We start from the raw sequence: 24,067 nt of genomic DNA on the forward strand, positions 1-24,067 counted from the left end.
TTGATTCCTCATGCAAGATATTTTCATGAAGTAGGGAGCTATTCCTTCCTTTGATATCTTCATCTTGTATATCTCATTTCGAAGAGATATCACTTCTCCAGTTGTGCTTATCGAGAATAGCTCTACTAGTTTATCATAGATTTCTTTTGATGTTTCAAGTTTGGAGACATAAGGAATGAGAGAGTCTTTGATGGATTCTATTAGAATCCTTTGAGTTCTTGTCTCATCCTTATTATACTTGGCTAAGGCTTGAGTTTGTTCCTTAGCAGGAATTGTAACATTCCCTTTGATGTGTTCTAGGAGTTCATTCTCCTTGAGAAGTAAATCAGTCCTTTTCTTCCATGCAAGAAAGTTATTGGTACCTACCAATGTATTGCTTTCCTTGCAAAAAGACATTGATGTATACTCATAAGGGGACATATACTTGATAGATTTTGAGATGTAGTGGACTTGCTTTCTCCTTGAAGACTTGATGGCTTACCTTCCTTAGATCTTGATGTTCTTCAAGTTGCTTTCTCCAAGTGGACATGCTTGATGATGAGAGTTGCTTGATGACTTGTAGCTTGATGTATGTCCTGCTTTGATTTGCTCTTCTTGTAGGTGCCTTTGTGTAAGGTTCTTCTTCTTGCTTTGTAGTCTTCCTTGATGAATGATAGATGATAGATCTTCTTGTCCTTGAAGTGATTGAGACTTCTTGGCTAGATGCTTCAACTTTTGTAGATGTCCTTCCTTGATGAGTGTTCTTGAGATGCCCTTTCCTTGATGTGTCACCTTAGCTCCGATACCATGTTGAAGAATCAAGGGCAATTAGGTGTAGTGTGATTCTTCTTGACTTGATAACAATTTGTGGAGTCTTTTTACTTTTTCTTGTTAGCTTAATCTTCTTCTTCTTATTAATGCATGTGTGTGTACTTCATCAAAATGCTACCAAAAACATAAGAACAAGAACACAAGATGTTGGCTCTCTTCCAGGGCCAAAACCTCTCTTCTCTTGAGAGGAAAACCCTTTAGTAAGTTTCTCTTATTGAAGCTTCTTATTGATCAATGCCAAACCCTAGACCCTTGACAAGAATATCCTCCAAGCACAAGTCAAGCCCTTTCAAGATTACTTCTTCTTGCAGCACTTCGTCCTCCTCCTTCCAGCACTTTGTCTTTCTTCCTTCGGCACTTCTTCTGGCAACTGTAGAGACCTTCTATTGTACACTCTAGAATGTCCCTTGACCTTTTCTTCCTTCGCTTGTGATGGAGCCTTTCTAACTTAAGGAGATGACCTTGTTGCCTCCCAACCAAGCCTTCTTCTCTTTCACAAATATTGCAAACTTAGAGCAGCAATAATGCAACCCTAGTTCTTCGCACGTGTGAGGGAATCCCCTCACAAGAACTATGTTAAACTTCTCCTTCTCCCTTCGCTTGTATAGCCTTCTTCCACGCTTGAGTGAGGGGCCTTGTAGGCCTAGTTTTAACCCTAAACAATGAGATATGGTAGACTGTAAGTTACTGTTGTCATAACTGCAGAGACAACTCTCCTTTCCTTGCACATGTGGTTGTAACTAACCCTTTAACACTTCGGTCTGCTTCCTCCTTCCTTCACTGCCTTGGAGACCCTTTTCTTGTCCTCTTGTTACCCTTTACTTGCCTTCTACCTTTGCAGATTTCAGAGAGGAATGCTTGACGTTATGTTGGAGTGGACAACCTCTATATATAGAGGAATGTCCCTCCTTTTAGGCTGACTAGAAGGCCGCAGGCCGACTTGACATTTATAAGTCAGATTGCTTCCTTTGTAGGTGTCGTTGCATGGAGGAGACTTGTTGACTTTTCTTGGAAGTATTCTCTTGACTCTAATACATAAACATACATGGTGTAACATGCCCTTATGGTCTTCAATCATTTTCTTTGACTCCTTGACTCACCTATAACTCTTAACATGTGCTAGACCTATTTCAATGAGCAAGAAACTCATTGACATATACTATAAAAATAATATTTCTTTTCTTGAATAAGTACAAATATCAAAAGTACATTTATGAAAACCAAACCTAGTTACATTTCCTTCAATAGTATCTGCACTGTCATTGAGGCATCTGCACTGCTACTAACTCTGCACTGTGTCAACTGCACTGTTGGCAACTCTGCACTGTGCTCCCCAACATCTAACATGCAACTATACTCTGCATCCGTCACTCTGGCATCTGACTGCATCTACTGCCACTGATCCATCTTGTTACTGAAATTCTTTGGGCTCCCGTAGCAAGGTTTTGATTCAAGAGGTGGAACTCCTCAAGAATCTTGCCCATTTGTAGCACTCTGAGGCTACAATACCAAGTCACCCCACTTTACTTCTGGGGGTATGTCAACAAACATGGCAAAGTCTTCCTCCAATCTATTGATCTCTGTTGATGCTGCCTGCTGGTCCTGCTTCTCCTCCTTGTCCTTATTCCTTAAAGGACACTGGGTGTTGTAGTGACCAAGCTCACCACATCTGAAACACTTGACCTTTGACAGGTCCTTCTTTCTCCTCTGCTCCCCCTGTCCCTGACTGGGACCCTTCAATGTGAGGGTCACATTCTCCTCCTCCTTCACCTACTTCGATCTGCTGTTGCTACCACTAATGGAGGTCTTCACTAAGTCTCGCCTCAACTCCTCCTACTGCAAATTAGCCCACATCTTGTGCCACCTTGGCAAGGTTTCTTTGCCCAAAATGCTTTGGACGAATACTTGCCACTCCTCGGAGACACTGTTGAGTGCCAATCGTACTAGCCTTGTGGCTTGAGGTGCGGTTCCAACAACTGACAACTGATCCTGGATTTCTTGAATCCTGGCAAGGTAGGGGTCTATGCATTCCCCTTTCTGCGTCTTTGTGCATCTGAGCTTCTCCTCCAAGTACATCTTCCATTGCTCTGAAGTGCCCTGGTACAACATGGAAAGTGTATACCACATCTCTTTGGTTGTTCCCTGGCTTGCTATGTGTGATACAATGCGATCTCAAACACTGTCAAGAATCAACCTCTTTGCCCTTGCCATCTCCTTTCGGTATTCCTTCAACTGATCTACGTCCATGGGGAAGGCTACCACTACATCTATGAATGGCTTCAGGCCATATGCATCCAGAAGGAAGGACATCCTTGCCTTCTAGGTGACGTAGTTGGAAGCACCGTCCAACCTGTCCTGATCTCATAGTCCTGCAGTGGTCAAAACAAGTTGAAATCCTCCTCTTCTCTTTTGCTCAGCTGTTGCTAGGCGCTACGTACTCTCTGATGGAGTGAGCAAATCTTCTCACTGTTGATTTGGGGTAGCATCGGATGTGCTCTAGCCATGAAAATTGGTGGAGAAGCTAAAGTACGTAAGATCTCCAAGACCTACAAAGGGTTTGGGCAGATTCTAACCGGTTTGGGAGATATTAAAATAATTAATATTTTTAATGGAGTTCCTAAGTCTAAACGTAGGAAAAATAAAATATTAATGGGTATTAATATAAAAATGGGTTAGAATGTTCCAAAAGTCATGGATCAAGCCAAATCTAATCTTAGCAGTTGATTAGAGATTTAATCTCGACCGTTGATAGAACAACAAAAAAATTATAAGAGGAGGCTTGAGGGTCAGTTGGAGAACACACCAAAGTGATCAGTCATTCAATTTTCTAGAGCGGGGTTTGCTAAAAGAAATCGAATCAGTGATCAACAACGAGGGGCGGTGAATACATTGTAGAGAGGCAGAGTTAGTACCAAGAGGATTAGTGCAGAGCTGTGAGAGGTTGACACAGAGCCAGCTAGAGGCTACGCAGAGGCAGTCAGTGGCCACGCAGAGGCAACTAGGAGCTGCACAGAGCCAGAGAGGGCCAACGTGTGAGACGCAGAGGGTCTAGGGGCTAACGCAGAGCCCAGAGAGGCTGACGCACGACCAGAGAGGTTGACGCAGGGACAGAGAGGTTGACGCAGGGCCTAGAGGCCGCGCTGGGAGAATTTCGTGGGATAGACTGAGAGCTGGTGAGGTGGATAGGGTGATGCAAAGCAGCAAAAGCTGGAGTGTTGCAGTGGGATTGTTCATCCAGTGATTTAGCTGGAATATCTGTCTCCGACTGAGAGGTACTACTGCCGAGGGTATTCTGTGTTGGGTGAGCCATTTCTAGCACCCAGGTTGTATTCTGAAACTGCATAACAATAAAACCCTCTGAATAGTTGCATCGGTTTCCCCACATTGGGTTTTTCTGGGGACATTAATCTAAAAACAATGGTGTCACTTGTGTGCTTGTTTACTTTCAGTTGATGATCTATATGTGTTAATATTGTACTTGTATTTATTTTTCCGTCTTTACATGGTAAATAACTTGTTAAGTAATTGAACAAGTAGGAAGAAATAAATCAGATAGTACAGGAAGAATTTCTAATGGGTTAAACTTAGAAATTCAAACATGGTATTAGAGCATGGTTGCAGATCATAGGTTAACTGAAGGCATCAACCGAGCAGAGCAGTGGTAGCAGAAACAACTGTCCCGAGTGACAAAAGTTGTTCCTAGCAGAAAGCAACGAGGAAGGAGTGACGTAGAGGGCTTGCGTCATCAGTTCGAGCTAGGAGGAGGATCAACGTAGAGGCAGAGAGGAGCAGACCTAACCTACGCGGTGCCCAATCATCTTTCTTAGTAAGGAAGGATCGACGCTCTGGCCAGGAGGTGTAGATTTCGCTGGTGCTGGGATTGCGTAGAGCCTAAAGGTTCAGTCCTTCAAATTGCTGACGTATAGAAGGCTGCAGATAATTTGCGGAGCAAAGCTGGTGGGGTACTGTGGTTAGAATAGTACCTAACAGGGCAAAACGAAGGAGGAGGGATTTCCAGAAAAGAAATCGAGACTCAGAGGGAGTCGAACCGAGGGCTTCCAATAAGGGATGTAAAGAGACTCAGAGGAGTCGAAAGAAGAGCAACAAGATGGTAGTGAATGGGCTGAGAGATCAGGATAGACTGGACAGAGCTTCCAACTTTGTAGCCTGGAAGGCCAGGATCTTGTCCATTCTAGACAGCTATCACATCAAGCACTTCGCCTTGAAAACAATAGTGATCTCGGTTGACCGAGCTGAAAATGAGAAGTATGAGGAGGTAATGGCTAGGGCAAAGTGCATCATCCTTGATGGGGTCAAGGATCATGTGGTGCCGCATATTGCCGAGAAGGACACGACAAATGAGATGTGGGAGGCCTTGAAGAAATTGTACCAACATACTTCCATGCAGAGGTAGATGTTACTTGAAAATCAGCTGCGGTCATACCAAATGCAGAAGGGAGAGCAGATTGATGGCTTCCTTGGTGGATTGAAGGAGATCCGTGATCAGCTAACTTCCATAAGGGCCACGCCGGATCAGGAACTGATTGTGAGGACTGCATTGAACGCAGTCTCAGAGGATTGGGAGGTATTTGTCTAGAGCATACTGGGCAGGTCGAGCCTTTCAGATTGGGAGGAACTGTGGGCGGCTCTTCGTCAAGACGAGATCAGACAGGTGACCAAGGTAGGGAGTAGCGGAGAAGGGGTCAGAATCAAGAAGGATGAAGAAGAAGATGCGGCTCTCCATCTGTGGGAAAGCAGGAGAAAAGAAATAAGAAGGACCTCTCCAAGGTCAAGTGCTTTCACTGTGGCGAACTGGGTCATTGTGCGAACCAGTGTCCAAGGAATAAGAGTAAGGGAGAGACTTCTGACTCAAAGGAAGCGCCAACAAAGGCAGAGAAAGAAGTTGAGGAGGATGACGACTGTGCCATGAGTGCTCATGCGCCACTTGAGAGGTAGAGGGGAGACATCGAGCTATAGTTAGATGGACTATAGGCAATGAGGGGCAGGATCCTTGAGGTACCCAACCTCTTGGATTATACCTTGCTACGGGAGCCCAAAAGAGGAGTAGCAGGATCCTTAAGGTACCCAACCTCTTGGATTATACCTTGCTACGAGAGCCCAAAAGAGGAGTAGCAGGATTGGTAGATGTCGGTAGAGACGGATGCGGATGAAGCAGCAGAAAGTGCTATAGTGCAGGAGTCTCGGGATAGCACAAAGGCTAGCAGGATGCAACAGTGTGAGAAGCACGGGAGTATTGCACCAGTGCAGGATGGCATGGAGAGGTGTGCAACAGTGCGAGATGCATGGAGTTGTTGCAGCAAGCAGAGGTTAGTAGAGGGAGCACTTGTTAGCGGCAGAGGGAGCTTCAGCATCGGGAGAGTCTCTAACCTGACAGGGATGTCAGATTTGGGTGGATCAGTTACTTCCTTCTCAATAACTAGGTTGCAATGCAACAGTTAGCAGTGGTAGTGCTATGGGTAGCACGATGCAGCGTGACGAGAAGGGGATGCAGTGCAGATGCAACGTGGCAGTGGCGGGCCATTGGCAGCAACATGAATGCAGAGGGAGCTATCGTACAGATGCAACAGTGGCAGTGGCAGGGCCAGGGGCAACAATACAGGATGCAATAGTGAAGAGGATGTGGGCGGGGAGGCCTAGCATTAGCGCAGGTACTGGTGCTAGATAATCAGAGTGATGCTTAGTGAGGAGTATTACTTGAGCACAGTCCTCGCTAAGAGGGGTGTAGATTTGGGGTAGCATCAGATGTGCTCTAGCCATGAAAATTGGTGGAGAGGCTAAAGCACATGAGATCTCCAAAACCCAGAAAGGGTTTGGGCAGATTCTAACCGGTTTGGGAGATATTAAAATAATTAATATTTTTAATGGAGTTCCTTAGTCTAAACTTTGGAAAAATAAAATATTAATGGGTATTAATATAAAACTGGGTTAGAATGTTCCAAAAGTCATGGATCAAGCCAAATCTAATCTTAGTTGTTGATTAGAGATTTAATCTCGGCCGTTGATGGACCAACGAGAAAAGTATAAGATGAGGCTTGAGGGTCAGTTGGAGAACACGCCAGAGTGATCAATCATTCGATTTTCTAGAGCGGGGTTTGCTAAGAGAAATTGAATTAGTGATCAACAGCATGGGGCAGTGAATGCATTGCAGAGAGGTAGAGTTAGTACCAGGAGGGTCAGCGTAGAGCCGGGAGAGGTTGATGCAGAGCCAGTTAGAGGCTACGCAGAGGCAGCCAGGAGTTGCGCAGAGCCAGAGAGGGCCAGCGTGTGAGACGTAGAGGGTCTAGGGGCTGACGCAGAGGCTCCATAAGTTGACGCAGAGCCCAGAGAGGCTGACATAGGGCCAGAGAGGTTGACGCAGGGCCTAGAGGCAGCACTGGGAGAATTTCGTGGGACAGACTAAGAGCTAGGGAGTTGGGTAGGGTGACACAGTCCCTATCAGAGTGACGCAGAGCAGCAGAAGCTGCAGTGTTGCTGTGGGATCATTCATCCAATGATTTAGCCGGAATATCTGTCTCTCACTGAGAGGTATTATTGTTGAGGGAATTCTCTGTTGGGTGAACCATTTCTGGCACCCAGGTTGTATTTTGAAACTGCATAATAATAAAACGCTTTGAATAGCTGCACTGGTTTTCTCGCATTGGGTTTTTCCGGGGACATTAGTCCAAAAACAACGATGTCACGTGTGTGCTTGTTTACTTTCAATTGATGATCTGTATGTGTTGATACTGTACTTGTATTTATTTTTAGTATTTACATGGTAAATAACTTGTTAAGTAATTGAACAAGTAGGAAGAAATAAATTAGATAGTACTGGAAGAATTTTTAATGGGTTAAACTTAGAAATTCCAACACTCACATCGACTACTGATATGCAAAAGAAAATCTAAATTCTAAAGCTAGAAGTCCCCTGAGGAAAATTTCCCTCTGTGTGTGCTCTATCTTCCTCCTGACACTATTTTTCACTAGCAACTGTTGCAAAATACTGCGTCCAGCTAGAGATCTGCTTTGCAAGGAAACCACTGGCTGCTCCCTCTGCCTTTGGTAATTTTCGAACTGGAGAAATCCGATTTCTTTGTCGCTCTCTCTGAGAAATTGATTGTTTCCTCAAGAAATCTACCCTCCTAGCCAAGAAACTGTGCTGCCTATGAGGGTTTCGAATTGCTGGTGACGTAGGGCTATGAAACTCCTCTTCCCTTCTATTGAGCTCTCCGGCTTACGATCTGTGCTCTGACACCATGTGAAGAATCAAAAACCCGATTCCTATTGCCGCAACTGGAAATTATTCTCCTAATTGTTAATTTAATTTAGCAATTTATTTACTGTTTGCTACAACAAATACTGAATAAATTACACTGCAACCTACACAAATAAAATACTGCAAAAGAAATAAAAACGCTGGAAGAAATAGGATGCACACACACAAAATACACTGTTTTTTTTGGACTAAGTCCCTGGAAAAATCCAACTCGAGAAAACCGGTGCAATAGCTAAGGGTTTTAATATTATGCAGTAGTGAAAATATGAGTACAAACTATGGATGCTTAAACTAGCAATCCAAACAGAGAAATCACTGGTGATAATAACTAGTGAGAAAAATTTCTCACTCCACATGTGATCACACACTGACCTCAGCTCAAATCGAGCTACTCCTTGCTCCCTCTGGGCAGTCACTGCGTCAGCCTACACATTTACTGTGTCGCGTAAGCTTAGAAATGCATCTCCCCTCACTGTCTCATCAGCTGCTATCTTGGAAACTGATACTCTTTGCATTCGGACCCTCTGCCCAGCTTCTGGCTCAGAATCTCGACTTCTCTGCAGTAAAATGGAAATCTCCCCAAGAGGGCTCTGCGCTGGCTCTTTGTAATGTACTCACCGGAACTAGAAACGCTTCCTTCGACCTCACTATCTCTGCCCCTCTCTCACTGTTTCGACCTCACTGAATCATTTCCAACAATATACAACTACTACTCTGGAAATCAATTTCTCAGCGAAATCGAACTCTGCAAGTGTGTCTTCAAGCCCCATTGAATTTCTTCTTATAATTCTCCATTGAGACTTCAACGACCACGATTAAATCTTAATCGATGGCTAGGATTAACTAGAAATTGATCCGTGTGAGTTTCTAGAATATTCACACCATAACTTAATTAATTCTGATTTATTAGTGATATTCCCTAAGTTAGACCTGGGAAATATTTAAAAAAACAACTAATAATCTAATTAAGTCGTCTCTAGGTGCAATTTCCAGAAACGATTTCTGGGTTTTGGAGATCTCATGTATTGTAGCCTCTCCACAAAATTTCGTGGCTAAGACATGCTACAAAAACTAGCAAGGTCAACTGTGACTGTTTGACTAATTTTTGTGAAGAAGTTGCATGGCCAAAATTCGGCCTGTTGACCAGCATAACATAAGACCTTTAATCTCTCTCTTTTGCCCAAGACTGAGTTAGAAAGTGGTGTGGTCAATTTGACTTTGTTTGACTGAAATATTCATATGTACATTTGATTGAATTGGACAATTTCACCTAAGAAAAGCTTGCTGGGGTTTTCCTTGGTTTGAGTTTTCCTAAGATAAATTTTTGTGTCTATTTTGCATCATTATTCTACTGTGATCTCTACTGCCCTACTGTTCTTATGGTTGAAATTTTCTAAAGTGTAATTGCTTAATGATCTGGAATATGCTAAAGATATAATTGTATCACTAGAAGTAATTATCTGGCAGAGAATTGTGCTTGTCTTAATTGCACCTTAAAAATCAACAATTGACTAGGGGGGAATATTTCACCACCGAAACCAATAAAAGGGAAAAGGGTCTTAAAACCCTCAAAGCCTCAACACTTAAAACAAAACCATGATGAGAATAATGATTCTCCTCTCTCTTATTCATAAACTCCCTTTAGGGTCTCCTCCTTATTTTAATTTGACAGGTTATGGGTTCCCTCCACTTAGCCCCAATTTTGGCTTTCTTCTCAAGTTATGCCCCAAGTACCCCAATTAACACAATGTTGCCCCAAAAGCATGGGATAATGGATTGCTGCCTTTATCATTGACTTTAGCCTACGGGGTTGGATAGGTTACTTCGTCTTCCCTTGGGCAATTAATAAGTAGGGAACATTACACTCAGAAATGTTTGTTGGTGCAAGAAAAAATTTGGTTGCAAAAGGGTACGATCAGGTCTACCATAATCGAGGTTCACTACATTCTGTTGATTTTGGGTAGCATCAGATGTGCTCTAGCTCCGAAATTTTGTGGAGGGGCTAGAACACATGAGATCTCCAAGACCCAGAAATCGTTTGGAGAAATTCCACCGCATGAGGAGTTATTAAAATAATTAATATTTTTAATGGGTTCCTAAGTCTAAACTTAGGAAAATAAAAAAATATTAATGGGTATTAATAAAGATATGGGTGAGAAGCTTCTAAGAGACGAGGATCAACTCTGTTTTAGTCTTAGCTGTTGATTAAAGACTTAATCTTAGCCGTTGATTCATCAACAGGAAAAGTATAATAGAAGACTTGACAGTCATTTGGAGACACATCAGGCAAATACTCAGTACCCTGAGGGAAATCGATTCTCAAGGAGGAGGAGTTCGATTTCAGAGGGAGAGTTGTAAGGTGGAGGAAGAGGAGGGCATTGGCAGCAGTCAGTGACTGAGGAGGAGGTGACACAGGGCATTCGAGAGACAATGCAAAGGGAAGAGCAGACAGACAACACCATTAGAGACGCAGTCCTCATGCAGGCTGACTTAGAGTGATGCAAAGTGACGCAGAAGTGACACAGAGATGGGTGAAGGGTCTCCAGGGTGTCAAAACTTCTCCAGGAGGAGGATAAACTTTGTCTGAGGTGTTTTCTCTCAGAAGTGTCTCAGTTTCTTTGTGAAATCATTCCTTGTAAGGCAATTGTTGTTGAAGATTAATAGAAGAATAGAAGAAGAAGAATCTTCTGAGTCAGGAGCATGATGTCAAGGCATCAACTCAGAGGGATGCACGCAGATCTCTAGAGAGAAGAGAGCATGAAGAACATGGATCACAATTATTCTGTGTTAGCTTCCAGAATGGAAGAAGAAGTCACTTGCCTAGCAAGTTCTGCCTCCTCTGAGGTTTGGTATATAGATAGTGGAGCTTCTTGGCATATGAGAAGAATACGAGAATGTTTTGCGAATTATCAGGAAGAAAGGATGAATTTTTAGATCACCATGGGAAATGAGGTAGAGTGTACCCCCATAGGAAGAGGTACTGTAGTCTTTCAAACAAAAGCAGGGGATCGACTTTGGGCAACCAATGTGATGCATATGCCAGGATTGGGGATGAACTTACTCTCTGTATCTCAGCTTCAAAACGAGGGCTATGACGTTTTCTTCATTAAGGAGAAAGTATATGTCAAACACTGTTGGAAAAATAAGGCCTAGATTGGAATTAAAAGTAATAGGTTGTATAGATTATAGCTAGAATCTCCAATGGCACTGATAGGCAGTAGTGGGGATAAAGATTTTAATGAACTATGGCACAGGAGGATGGGACACTTACACCATGGGGCTTTGAGAATTCTCGAGAAAAGAGTATTAGGAGTTCCAGAATTAAGTACCGAACGAGATGATGTATGCAGAGGATGTGCACTAGGCAAGTACGCCAAGGAAGCATTTTCCAGAAGCAACAATAGGGCTAAGAGTGTTCTGGGATTGATACACTCAGATATCTACGGACCCATGTCCACAAAAGCTCTTAGTGGTGCTGAATATTTCGTCACCTTCATTGATGACCATTCTAGAAAGACTTGGACCTATTTTCTGAAAATCAAGGATGAGGTTTTTGGTCGATTCAAAGAGTTCAAGGCTCTAGTTGAGAATCTGACAGGAAAGAAGATAAAGATATTGTGCTCAGACAATGGTGGAGAATACATCGACAAGGACTTCACTGATTTTTGTGTAAGGGAAGGCATTAGAGGAGAGTGGACAACCCACTATAATCCGGAGCAAAATGGAGTAGTAGAAAGGAAGAACCAGACAATTGTTGAAGTAGCCAGGGCAATGTTGTATGATCAGGATATGCCCAAGTTTCTATGCGCAGAAGCATGCGACATGACAATGTATATTCAGAACAAGACTCCTCATAGGGCATTAGGTAAGATTACTCCGGAAAGTGTCTTCACCGGTAAGAAGCTTGAGGTGAGTCATTTCAGGATATTTGGGAGTTTGGCATACTGCCATGTACCTAAAGAGAAGAGGAAGAAATTGGATCAGACTGCAGAGAAAGGATATCTTGTAGGATATAGTGAGAATGCTAAGGCATATAGAATCTATCTTTCGGGGAATAAGAAGATCGTAATTCGACGAAATGTGAAGTTCATGGAGGACAAAGCCTTCAGAAAACCCCGAGAAATGCCTTTCGAAGAGCAGTCAAAGGATGATATGTTTTCTCAACCACTTCAACTAGCAGAAACTAGTGCTAGTATTTCTCCTAAAGACGAAACTCCAGAAGTGGAGCCTCAGGAAGTGGAGGAGCAGATAGGTATACCCACTACTAGTGGTAGAGCGAGCCAGTAACTTCAGCAGATACTACGAGATGCAGAGGAGTTTGTTAGGGCGCCCAGGAATGAGAAAAGAGAGCATAGACAACCAGATAGATACCAAGCCTTGGTGGCTCAGGTTGGAGAACCCTCCAGTTTTCAGGAGGCCGTTCAGCATCAAGGATGGGTAGATGCTATGGTGGAGGAGTACAACTCCATAATGGTCAATGATGTTTGGGAAGTGGTACCTAGGCCTCATGATAGGTCAGTTGTAGGGTCGAGATGGCTCTACAAAGTCAAATATGCTGCAGATTGGCAATGTAGAAAAATACAAAGCCAGGTTTGTGGCTAAGGGGTTTGCTCAGAAGGAAGGGATAGACTATGAAGAAACCTTTGCCCTAGTAACTAGGTATACTTCTATTAGATCTGTGATATCCCTTGTAGCTCAGATGGGGTGGGAGATTCACCAGATGGATGTCAAGATGACGTTCTTGAACAGGGCGATAGAAGAAGAAGTTTACATTGAACAACAAGAGGGTTTTGAGACACATGAGAAGGAATCTCATGTATGCAGATTGAAGAAAGCTCTGTATGGGCTTAAACAAGCACCTGGAGCATGGTATGTTCGAATTGATGGCTACTTGCAGAAGATGGGATTCGTCAAGAGTGATGCAGATCCTAACCTCTACTATCTGGTTGTAGAGAATGAGCCTCTAATCCTGGTTTTATATGTGGATGATCTCTTTCTGACAGGATCATCCAGGCTCATCAAAGATTGCAAGGAGAACCTAGCCACAGAATTCGACATGAAGGATTTGGGACGGATGCATTATTTCTTGGGGTTGGAAGTTTGGCAACAGAAGGGTGAAATTTTCCTTGGGCAAGGGAGATATGCTATAGAGATTTTGAAAAGGTTCAAAATGTAGGATTTTAGACCTATGGCTACTCCAATGATCACCAATTGGAAGAAGATTGATGCATCCGAAGATAAAGAAGTCGATCCCACCTTGTACAGGCAGCTCATAGGGTCCCTAATGTATCTGGTCAATACCAGGCCAGACATTTGTTACGCTGTCAACACCCTCAGTTAGTTCATGGTTGTAGCAAAGAGAGCGCACTAGGTAGCAGCCAAGCATGTTCTCAGATATATACGAGGAATAGTCAAGCATGGACTAATGTACACCCAAGGCAATGACATCAGGTTCAGTGGGTTCACTAATGCAGATTGGGCTGGAAGTTCAGTAGATCGGAAAAGTACCACTGGGTATTGTTTCAACATTGGATCAGGAATGACCTCTTGGTGTAGTAGGAAATAGAAATCCGTGGCTCTGAGCTCAGCTGAAGCAGAATATATGGCAGCTAGCACAACTTCGTGCGAAGCCATATGGCTTAGAAAATTGCTTGTGAATCTATTCAGGAGAAAAGCGACTAGTATTTTGTGTGATAATCAGAGTTGCATCAAGCTCTCTAAGAATCCAGTCTTTCATGATCAGTCGAAGCACATTGATATCAGGTGTCACTTTATCAGAGACTGTGTCCAACGAGGGGTAGTATAGTTGAGGTACACCCCAACAGGAGAACAGGTGGTAGACATTCTCACCAATGCTCTAGGAAGAAAAAAGTTTGTTTACTTCAGGGAGAAGATGGGGATGGTGAATAATCCGTTTCAGTAATGGAAGCTATTGATTAGAGACTTAATCTCGGCCATTGATTCATCAACAGGAAAAGTATAAGAGAAGACTTGACAGTCATTTGGAGACACACTGGGAAAATACTTAGTACCTTGAAGGAAATCAATTCTCAAGGAGAAGGAGTTCGATTTCAGAGGGAGAGTTGCAGGGTGGAGGAAGAGGAGGGCATCAGTAGCAGTCAGTGACTGAGGAGGAGGTGACGCAGGGCATTTGAGAGATAGCGCAGAGGGAAGAGCAAGCAAACAACACCATTGGAGACGTAGTCCTCACGTAGGCTGACATAGAGTGACACACGTAGAGTGACACAGAGGTGGGTGAAGGGTCTCCAGGGTGTCAGAACTTCTCCAGGAGGAGGAGAAACTTTGTCTCAGGTGTTTTCTCTTAGAAGTGTCTCAGTTTCTCTGTGAAATCATTCCTTGTAAAGCGATTGTTGCTGAAGATTAATAAAACCCTCATCTGCTGCACCGGTTTTCCCACATTGGGTTTTTTCAAGAACAATTGTCCAAAAACAACTATGTTGATATGATTGATTCTTGTGCTTGTATATCATTGTTATTTTCTCTATGTAATTATATGATAACTGCAATAGAATTTATATTAATGTTTATTGAAGGGTTTTTGTGAATAACTTATTGTGAGAGATAAGTAGGTGAAATAAATCAAGATAAGTAGGTGAAATAAATCAGTTACTGCAGTAGAATTTCGTATTAGAAATTTCACACATTCCATCAACCCTTTATTACAAGTTAGGTGAGTTGTGTGGTGTAGAAGAAATTTGATTTCATCAACTTAAGATTCACAAGAGGAAGGCCTACATATTAACAAAGTTACGAGGATCAATAAGTCAACAGGGACAAATTGTGGCTAATAGATGTTATAATGTTTAATATTAGAAAATAATAGGGTCTGTTACAAAAGGTAGTTTCTTTGGCACTTTGGTTTGGCATTGGCAACCATCCTTTTCAATGATTTGTATTGAAAGACAAAAGAATGCCATTTTAATTTGTTAAAGCCAATGGAGGCATGGCAACAAATACCTAAGCACCACATGAGAGAATGTGGATGATATTTTTTTGAAATGTTCTTCAAATATTGATTAAATGAAGGACATCTACCTGTTTGTCCCATATGATTGACTTTCTTAAGTGTACACAAGGGAATACATGTGAGAATTAGGTACATCCCCTGCATCAAGTGTTGATCCTTATACACTAAATGTGTATGTATATATATGTAGCTGTTCACTAAAAACACACACACACACAGTCTGTTAACGAAGGGGCAAACATTATTCCTCTCTTTTTAGTATTCTTGAAGATGAAACATGTTATATATTCAACCATTATATGTAAATGTTTCTGTCTTTTCTTCACATTTCATTAGTCTTTCTGTGTCTTGACTCTTGCTACAACAACTTGGTTGATCTGAGAAAAATGCATTTCACGTAGTTCAAAAAAGGATTTGTTATGCATTAATTCAAATGAGATTGTAGATTGTTATTCCTTTAATGAAATTATTCTGAATAACTGACTGTCTTTACTCTCATTTTTACTTTGTTACAATGAATTTGTTTTTACCAGGGACGTCTTTGAAAACTCACCGTTTTTAATACCTGCAGAAGAAGCTGGTGCTGCAGAACTAAAGTATGTGAATGCTATCATCTCCCATTTTTCCTTGCATTTTTTTATTTCTTTTCATTTGACAAAAACCTTACAGTATCAGTGTTATAAAAACACTAGTAGACTTAATAGCTTTTTTTTTGAATATGACAGTGCACTAATTTGGCCTTGAGTACCAATATGAATAGAGTCCAGTATGCTGGCTAGGAATAATTCACCTCCAGTATTAGAGAAAATTTAGTTTTATGTATAAGAAGCTTGATCTTTGAGATGCCTGCTGTGTAGTAAGCTTTATTATTTAGATCGTTTCAGCTTCTAGCAATGCTTATTATCATATGGAATTCTGACAATATAATTGAATATTCGTCCTTCCTTGCTTTTCCTTGCATCGTTTTAATTTGACACAAATCTTGCAGTATCATAGTGATACGACCACTCTAGCAGACTTAATTGGCTATTTTATGAACATGACAATATGGTAATCTAGCCTTAAGTATAACAGCAAAATCTAGCATCTTAGTGCAAAGCCTCACTAGGTGACCTAAACAATGAATAAAAATGAGAGAATCACCACTATCGCCTTAGCAACTACTCGCCTCATTTTAGTGATAAACACTATCCAACACAATGGAGGCTTCCTTAGTAGAGCTTAGGAATTAAATAACCGAGTGAAACTAGGCCAAGAGCCCTGTAAGGATTCTACAACTGCTACCACCAAGAAATAGGTTTGTACAATAAGGGTTTCAGGTGGATTTATAAGTAATTTCCAGATTTGAGTTTGAAAAGTCTTTTGGCTGTTATAAGGGTTTAGGTCAACCAATAAGATCTCAATGAAGACCCCCATACACAAACAATCACAAAATTACTCTTGGCTGAAGTAAACTAGCATGAAAAATCAGAAACGAAGCAATATACTAGTTTATAACAGCAAATAAAACTAGCCCTGGAATCCATGAAGAGTAGAATTAGGGCTATGAAAAGAGCAAGATAGGGAAAAAATCACAGCAATTCTCTGAAGTAAAAGAGTATATAACAGCAACAAAAACGGTATACGTCAGCCCTACTAAGTCGCCGAAAAATGAACTTTTAATGCTTTTTATATTTTGTAATATATTCCAAACACTTTTAAATCCTAGGACTAAAACAAAAGGCTCTTTGATGCTGAAAATGAAAGATTTTGCTGTAATTAAACCCTAAATTACCCTAATTAAAAAGAAAATGATTTTAAAAGAAATGAGGGTTGACAGTGGACACAAGGGAGAGTACTGATTCCTTCCTTATTCTAGGGCTAATGGAGTCAAGGATCAACATAGTTGGAAGAAAATGGAGTGGATCAAGATCTGCCTAACTAGGATAAGTACACTCTATCACTAGGGTTTGAATGAAGGCTGTCAATTTTCAAGAATGAGATAATGGAAGGAATCCACTCGTTCCTTCCTCAGACACTTGAAATAGAGGGTTCATCAAATAGAGCCAGTGCTGATAAAAATACCATGAACACTTGGCTAATATTTAATTACTATAGTCCATAAATAGTAACCAAGACAAAAAGTACACAGTTCATCTTGCATTCATCCAAGCTCCACCTTAATCTATCCAAGAAATAGTACAAAATGCGAGTCAACAAGTCCTGCTAAAGAGGTTGCCCTACTCAAACATCCATAGTGAACTAGAGAAGAAGAATTAGTAAGTAAGAATTGTGTCTCCACAATGCAAAATCATCAAAAGAAGGTAAGCACTCTATTATTTATATTTGGGCAACCAAGCACTTTGCCTCAAATTAGGATAAAAGCCCCTAAAACATGAAAAGTCCATGATACAAGCTGGATAGGTCTAAAGCCAACTCCAAGTATGCCTCTAACATGAAATTACATTGCTAAAACATGAAAAAATCCCTCCAAAATGCCACATGTGTGAGTGTAGAAGCCAAAAAAGGTGATGTCATCTCCCAAATAGGGCAAAAATGCTCCAAGAGGGGCATGTCACCAAAGGAGAGTAAAAATGCTCCAAGAGGGGCATGTTGCCAAAGGAGAGTAAAAATGCTCCAAGAGGATAGTTAAGTAATTGTTTATTAATGGTGGATTTTTTGATTAATACAAAATAGTTTGAGATAGATCCAAGCTGGTGAACACTTTGAAAAGATCTATTTGATTGCAAATTCTTATGGCACTTTCAAATTGAGCATATATAAAGAAGTAGAGGGATTGTTTTTTGGAAGTAAGTGCTTTGGAGGGTATTTTAAATCACATAATGGGCATACAACTTTTTGGAAATGGTATGCAAATTATTAAGTTGGTATCTGATTTCTCAAGTATAAGAAAATATTTAATCTTAGCGGGTCTTGAGAATCTTATGCTGTTGCTTCTGCAGCCAGTCTGACGATTTCAAGGAAGCAGTAATTCCTGCAGGGAAAACACACGAGGTACATGGTCTTTTGACTATACTATTGTATTGAATTTTCTTTTCTAGTAGCATGCTCATTTCATAACATGCTTTCCTATTCTTATTCTTGAAGAATGCAGCCTAGAATTATTGGTTATTTGTGCTTTATTTGAAGCCATTTAAATTAATTTAAACCACAATAGGAATCTGGTAACTGCCTATCTTGGAGTGCCCTCCATTGATTCAAAGTCTTCAGTCTGTACATAGACCTGCATTCTCTCAAATTCTCATAGAATTATCTCTACTTCCTGCTATCTAGTTTATAACTTTGTAACTGCTAGATGGTTGATGTATTTATTTCAAATTCATTTCCCATTCTTCTTCATGCTATCTGATATTTAGCTTTGTAAGTTCTAATGGTTAATTTGGTCACAAAGTGTTGGAACTTGTACTAAATAGTTGATGCTCTAATTTACCCTCACATTTTTATCTCCATAGTAATGTAGCACTCAAATCTATGCTTTCTGCAACTAAGTTGGTGTTATTCACCTTTTTCTTGGATATTTATGGATTATAATATAGAAAAACTATATCACTATATACATGTATAGAATGCTTAACTTAAGGGATTGTTCATCTGCGCCTGTTCTTTCTCCAGCTTTCCCCTCTGATCTGTGATTTGGCAAAACTTGTCCCTACCATCTAACCCATGAGACAGATAATATCAAACATTTTTTGCTACAGTGGTCAAGTCTCCTGGAGTTTTTTTCCTGCATGCTACAACCACCAAAATGTCATCACATGGCCTTCAAATATTAGTCTCCACACCATGTTTGAGGCATTGCCACTGCAATCAAAGTTGGCCACCCATTGTACCCATCTGTCATTTGACTCTTGCATATTTACTTGGAGGTTCTAATTTTCTACTCGTCATTTCTTCACCTTTGTTGAACTTCTATGGTGGTTGTCTGCAGTTGTGTACCTAAACAGTTCATTTTCATGTAGAGTACTTTGTTCCCTGTGCTGATTGTTGGTTTATTGCTTGTGCGATTTGCTGCTTTACATACTTACCTTTTGTCTTCCATTATTCTCGGGCACACCTGTGTTGATGTTCCCAACATGCATTGATCCCTTACCATCACTCCTAGATGCTGATATGGCACTGTGGCTCTGATACAATGTTAAAGGATACACTCACAGCAAATTGCACAAAGAGAGAGTATTATTCAATGTGTAATAGTGAATAAATGTATAATGTTTTCTCTCATGAAAGATATGTGAGTTGGGCAAACCACTACGTAACAACAAAAAAGACATGTGACTTGATCAAATCACTTAATTCATATTATTTTTATTAAACTCTCTAATGTAAAAGTACTTACTATATAATAATCCATTGTCATCTGATCATTATTAAAACCTAAACTCCACCACACACAAGGAAAAGTAAAATCAAACAACTTCGGTAAGGGCTAATGGAAGGCTAAATTCATAGCCCTAATAAATTCTGTTGGTACTAGTAAAATATCAAAGATTCCATGGAAATTTGGTCCTAAGATTGACAACATAGTAGTCATTGGGCCAGGGGCCTTGACATTGTTGATTTGGGGTAGCATCGGATTCGGATGTGCTCTAGCCACGAAATTTGGTGGAGAAGTTAGGGCATATGAGATCTCCAATACTCAGAAAGGGTTTGGGCAGATTCTAAACATTTTGGGAAATATTAAAATAATTAATATTTTTAATGGAGTCCCTAAGTCTAAACTTAGGGAAATTAAAATATTAATATGAATTAATATAAAACTGTGTTAGAATGGTCCAAAAGACATGGATCAAGCCAGATCTAATCTTAGCCGTCGATTAGGGACTTAAACTCGGCCGTTGATAGGTCGACGAGAAAAGTATAAGAGGAGGCTTGAGGGTCACTTGGAGAACCAAAGTGATCAGTCATTCTATTCTCTAGAGCGGGGTTTGCTAAGAGAGATAGAATTAGTGATCAGTTGCAATGAAGGGCAGTGAGTATGAGGCAGAGAGGCAGGGACAGTGCCGAGAGACCAACGCAGAAGCAGAGAGAGGCAGACGCAGAGCTAGAAGGAGTCACACAAAGGCAACAGAGACTGCTCAGAGCCAAAAGGGCCTGTGTCATCCACGCAGAGGCTATAGGAGTAACGCGGAGAGCCAGAGAGGCTACGCAGAGCCTCAGTAGGTTGACGCAGAGGCTAGTAGGGCCGACACCGAGCTTCAGATTGTGCTGGAGAGGGATTTCGTGGAGCAGGCTTTCCAAATACCTGTTTCCGAAGAGAGGTATTGCTGCCAGATTTTGTTATCTCTGTCGGGTTAGCCAGTTTGGCACCCAGTGTACTTAGAAAAGAACTGCTTAATAATAAAACCCTCAGATAGCTACACCGGTTTTCCCGCATTGGGTTTTTCCAGGGACATTAGTCCAAAAATAACGGTGTCATTTGTGTGCTTGTTTCTGTTTCCTTCAGTTGATGATCTGTAATGTGTTGAGCATGCACTTGTATTTATTTTCAGTATTTACATGGTAAATAACTTGTTAATTAATAGAACAAGTAGGTAGGAATAAATCAGTAAAGTGCATGGAGGGTTTCTAATGTGTCAGACTTAGAAATTCCAACATGGTATTAGAGCGTGGTTGTAGATCACAAGAGAACTGAGGACATCAGCCGAACAGAGCAGTAGCAATAGAAAACCGCTATCCTGAGTGATAGAAGCTGTTCCTAGCAGAGTAACAACAAGGAAGGGGTGACGAAATGCCTGCGTCATCAAGATTGAGCTAGGAAGAGGCAGCGCAGAGGCTGAGGGAGGCAAAGGCAAGCTCACGTAGAGGCTAGGAGGGCTGACACAGTTGGCTGAGGAAGTTGATTTGTTGGCGCCGGGATTGCGTAGAGCTTAGAGCTCTAACGTTCAGTTTTCTGGGTTTAGGAGGCTGTGGGTAAGTTGCAGAGTGGAGCTGGTGGGGTATTGTAGTTAGAACAGTACCTAATAGGGCAAGGCCAAGGAAGAGGGAGTTGTTGCCGAGGCGGATTTCTAGCCAAGGAATTAGGATAAGTGTTGCTGTTGCTCAGACGATCAGAGAGGGGAATCTGGATAAGTATTACTAGAGCACAAGGACTGATGCCAGATGATCAGGGTGATACTCAGTAAGGAGTATTACTAGAGCACAGTCCTCGCTAAGAGGGAGTGTTGATTTGGGGTAGCATCGAATGTGCTCTAGCCACAAAATTTGGTGGAGAGGTTAGGGCACATGAGATCTCCAATATTCAGAAAGGGTTTGGAAAGATTCTAAACAGTTTGGGAGATATTAAAATAATTAATATTTTTAATGGAGTCCCTAAGTCTAAACTTAGAGAAATTAAAATATTAATGTGAATTAATATAAAACTGTGTTAGAATGGTCCAAAAGACATGGATCAAGCCAGATCTAATCTTAGCCGTCGATTAGGGACTTAATCTCGGCCGCTGATATGTCAACAAGAAAAGTATAAAAGGAGGCTTGAGGGTTACTTGGAGAACACAACAGAGTGATTAGTCATTCTATTATCTAGAATGGGGTTTGCGAAGAGAGATAGACTTAGTGATTAGTTGCAGCGAGGGGTAGTGAGTACGAGGCAGAGAGGTAGGAACAGTGCCGAGAGACCAGCACAGACGCAGAGAGAGGCAGACGCAGAGCCAGAGGGAGCCATGCAGAGGCAGCAGAGACTGCGCAGAGCCAGAAGGGCCTGCGTCATCCACACAGAGGTTGCAAGAGTGACCCAGAGAGCTAGAGAGGCTACGCAGAGCCTCAGTAGGCTGACGCGAGGGTTTTAGGCTGACAGAGAGGCCAGCAAGGCTGACGCTGAGCTTCAAATTGTGCTGGAGAGGGATTTCGTGGAGTAGGCTTTCCGAATACCTCTTTCCGAAGAGAGGTATTGCTGCCAGATTTTGTTATCTCTGTCGGGTTAGCCAGTTTGGTAGCCAGTGTACTTAGAAAAGTACTGCTTAATAATAAAACCCTCAGATAGTTGCACCGGTTTTCCTGCATTGGGTTTTTCCGGGGACATTAGTCCAAAAATAACGGTGTCGTTTGTGTGTTTGTTTCTGTTTCCTTCAGTTGATGATCTGTAATGTGTTGAGCATGCACTTGTATTTATTTCTAGTATTTACATGTTAAATAACTTGTTAATTAACATAACAAGTAGGTAGGAATAAATCAGTAAAGTGCATGGAGGGTTTCTAACATGTCAGACTTAGAAATTCCAACAAACATTATATTGGAATTTAAATACATATCTGAAATTAATTGATGTTGAAATGCTTTTGTTGTGGTTGTCATCGTTTCTAGCAAGTTATGAAATAGTTTATTTTGTATACAATTCCTTAGGACAAGGACACTATTTAGGGTCAGGGTTGAGTTTTGCTAATAGATTGGTTTGTTAGTAAGCTAAGATGTTTGAATCTTAGGACAGCCTGTCGGACATTAAGACATAAGTACCCAAAATTCAGACCAGACAATAGATCAGTAAAATAACTTATGCAACTGTTAAGCAAGAACAATGAAACAGATGTTTTATGAACAGTGCAGTTGTCCATCTTTATCCTGGACAACAAGCCATTTTATATACGAGACTAGCAAATGCCTCTCGGAATGGGCAAGCTGGTCTACAAATTTTCTGATTATGACTAACATCACCAATTTCTATTTTGGTTTTAGATAATCATGCTTGGATTTTGAGATGATATATATGAATAGGAAGAATATGACACATTTGAGGAGAAGATATTAATCTAAGACAAATAATAGAAGACATAAAACCCCAAATAATAGATTAAGGTCACAAATGACATTTTGAATCCTTGTGAATAATCTGGAGAGGTAAAACAATTTTGAATGACAGAAGGGAATTTGCAGGTGCACAAGCATATTTTTAGAAGATGTTTCCCTTTGGTTATGGATTCTGGAACCTTGCAGATCTGGTGATTGCATTCATCCTTCATTGCATTAGAAGATCTTCCCTCTGGTTACGGATTGTGGAACCTTGCAGATCTGGTGATTGCATTCATCCTTCATTGCACTATCTAGGCACTGGGGATAAATGTGTATCCTTCATTACTGGATCTATGGTAGCTTGCTAATAAATCATTTTCGTATCTTATTGTCTTCCATAAGATGCAAGATCTCAATTCTGCATTTTAATTTTGTCAGAAAGGCATTGAATTTATTGATATACTCCTTTACGCATCCTGGCTATCAAGTCCAACAGCTGAAGCCATACTAAAGCAGTTAAAATGCATTCTAACAAAAATAGGAAATTCAGCAACTCACATTAAAATGATTTTTGACATTTTGTCTATTACTTAAATGTGTCTTTAATCTCCAGGTTCAATTGACAGTTGATTCAGTGAACTCCTATATTGCTTGGGACTTCAGATTGACATCAGGAAAGGTACATTCATACTTGTGTTCCTGTCATTTTTTTCACAGGAAGCATTACTTACAAGTCTTTCTGTATACATTTAACATACAGACTGAATGATGACAGTTGTTTGGTGCATAGAATCATAGATGTCATTCTATACACATTTTGGATACAGACATAATGGCAATTTATTGTTTGATCCATAGCATCATAGATTGAATTGAGTAGCAGCTGAAAACACTTTTCCAGTTTCCAAGAACTGCATTTTTTCTTAAAATCAAAAGGTGGAAATGCTATTAATATTAACGGAGGTAGAAATATTGGCTCTGGGGACTCTTGAATAGGCCTGGTTTACATAAAAAGTTATATGCTATCATAGAAAAGGTCAGAAATACAAAGTAATCAACTGGAAAAGATATGGTTGGACTATGGGAAAACTATAAATAAACATAGCTAAAAATAGGATAGGTGACATACTAATCACCATCATCGTTCTAATACTTTGATTCCTCTGACTCCCTGGAGAAGCCAAACCTCCAACTAACTTCCAGTTCATCTTCTCCCCACTAAAGACCATATTTAGAAGCAGAAAATATGAAAATAACATTGTTGCAAATGC

The 24,067-nt window shown here is 40.9% G+C and overlaps 1 protein-coding gene across 2 annotated transcripts in view; it reads left to right on the forward strand.

The window, feature by feature from the left end:
- The window catches only part of LOC149158982 (retinal-binding protein), a 271,407-nt gene that overhangs the window by 149,278 nt on the left and 98,062 nt on the right, over positions 1–24,067 (forward strand). For both annotated transcript variants that reach the window (XM_089436385.1, XM_089436384.1), the window contains 3 exons: positions 15,608–15,670; positions 18,017–18,068; positions 23,410–23,475. In XM_089436385.1, coding sequence (XP_089292511.1) covers positions 15,608–15,670; positions 18,017–18,068; positions 23,410–23,475 — 181 coding nt within the window. The remainder of the gene's footprint in view (positions 1–15,607; positions 15,671–18,016; positions 18,069–23,409; positions 23,476–24,067) is intronic.

Source organism: Pinus tabuliformis, chromosome 5_2 (genome assembly GCF_031772625.1).
Source record: "Pinus tabuliformis cultivar Carrire ecotype Pingquan chromosome 5_2, CPIR1, whole genome shotgun sequence".
NCBI classification, from domain to species: domain Eukaryota; kingdom Viridiplantae; phylum Streptophyta; class Pinopsida; order Pinales; family Pinaceae; genus Pinus; species Pinus tabuliformis.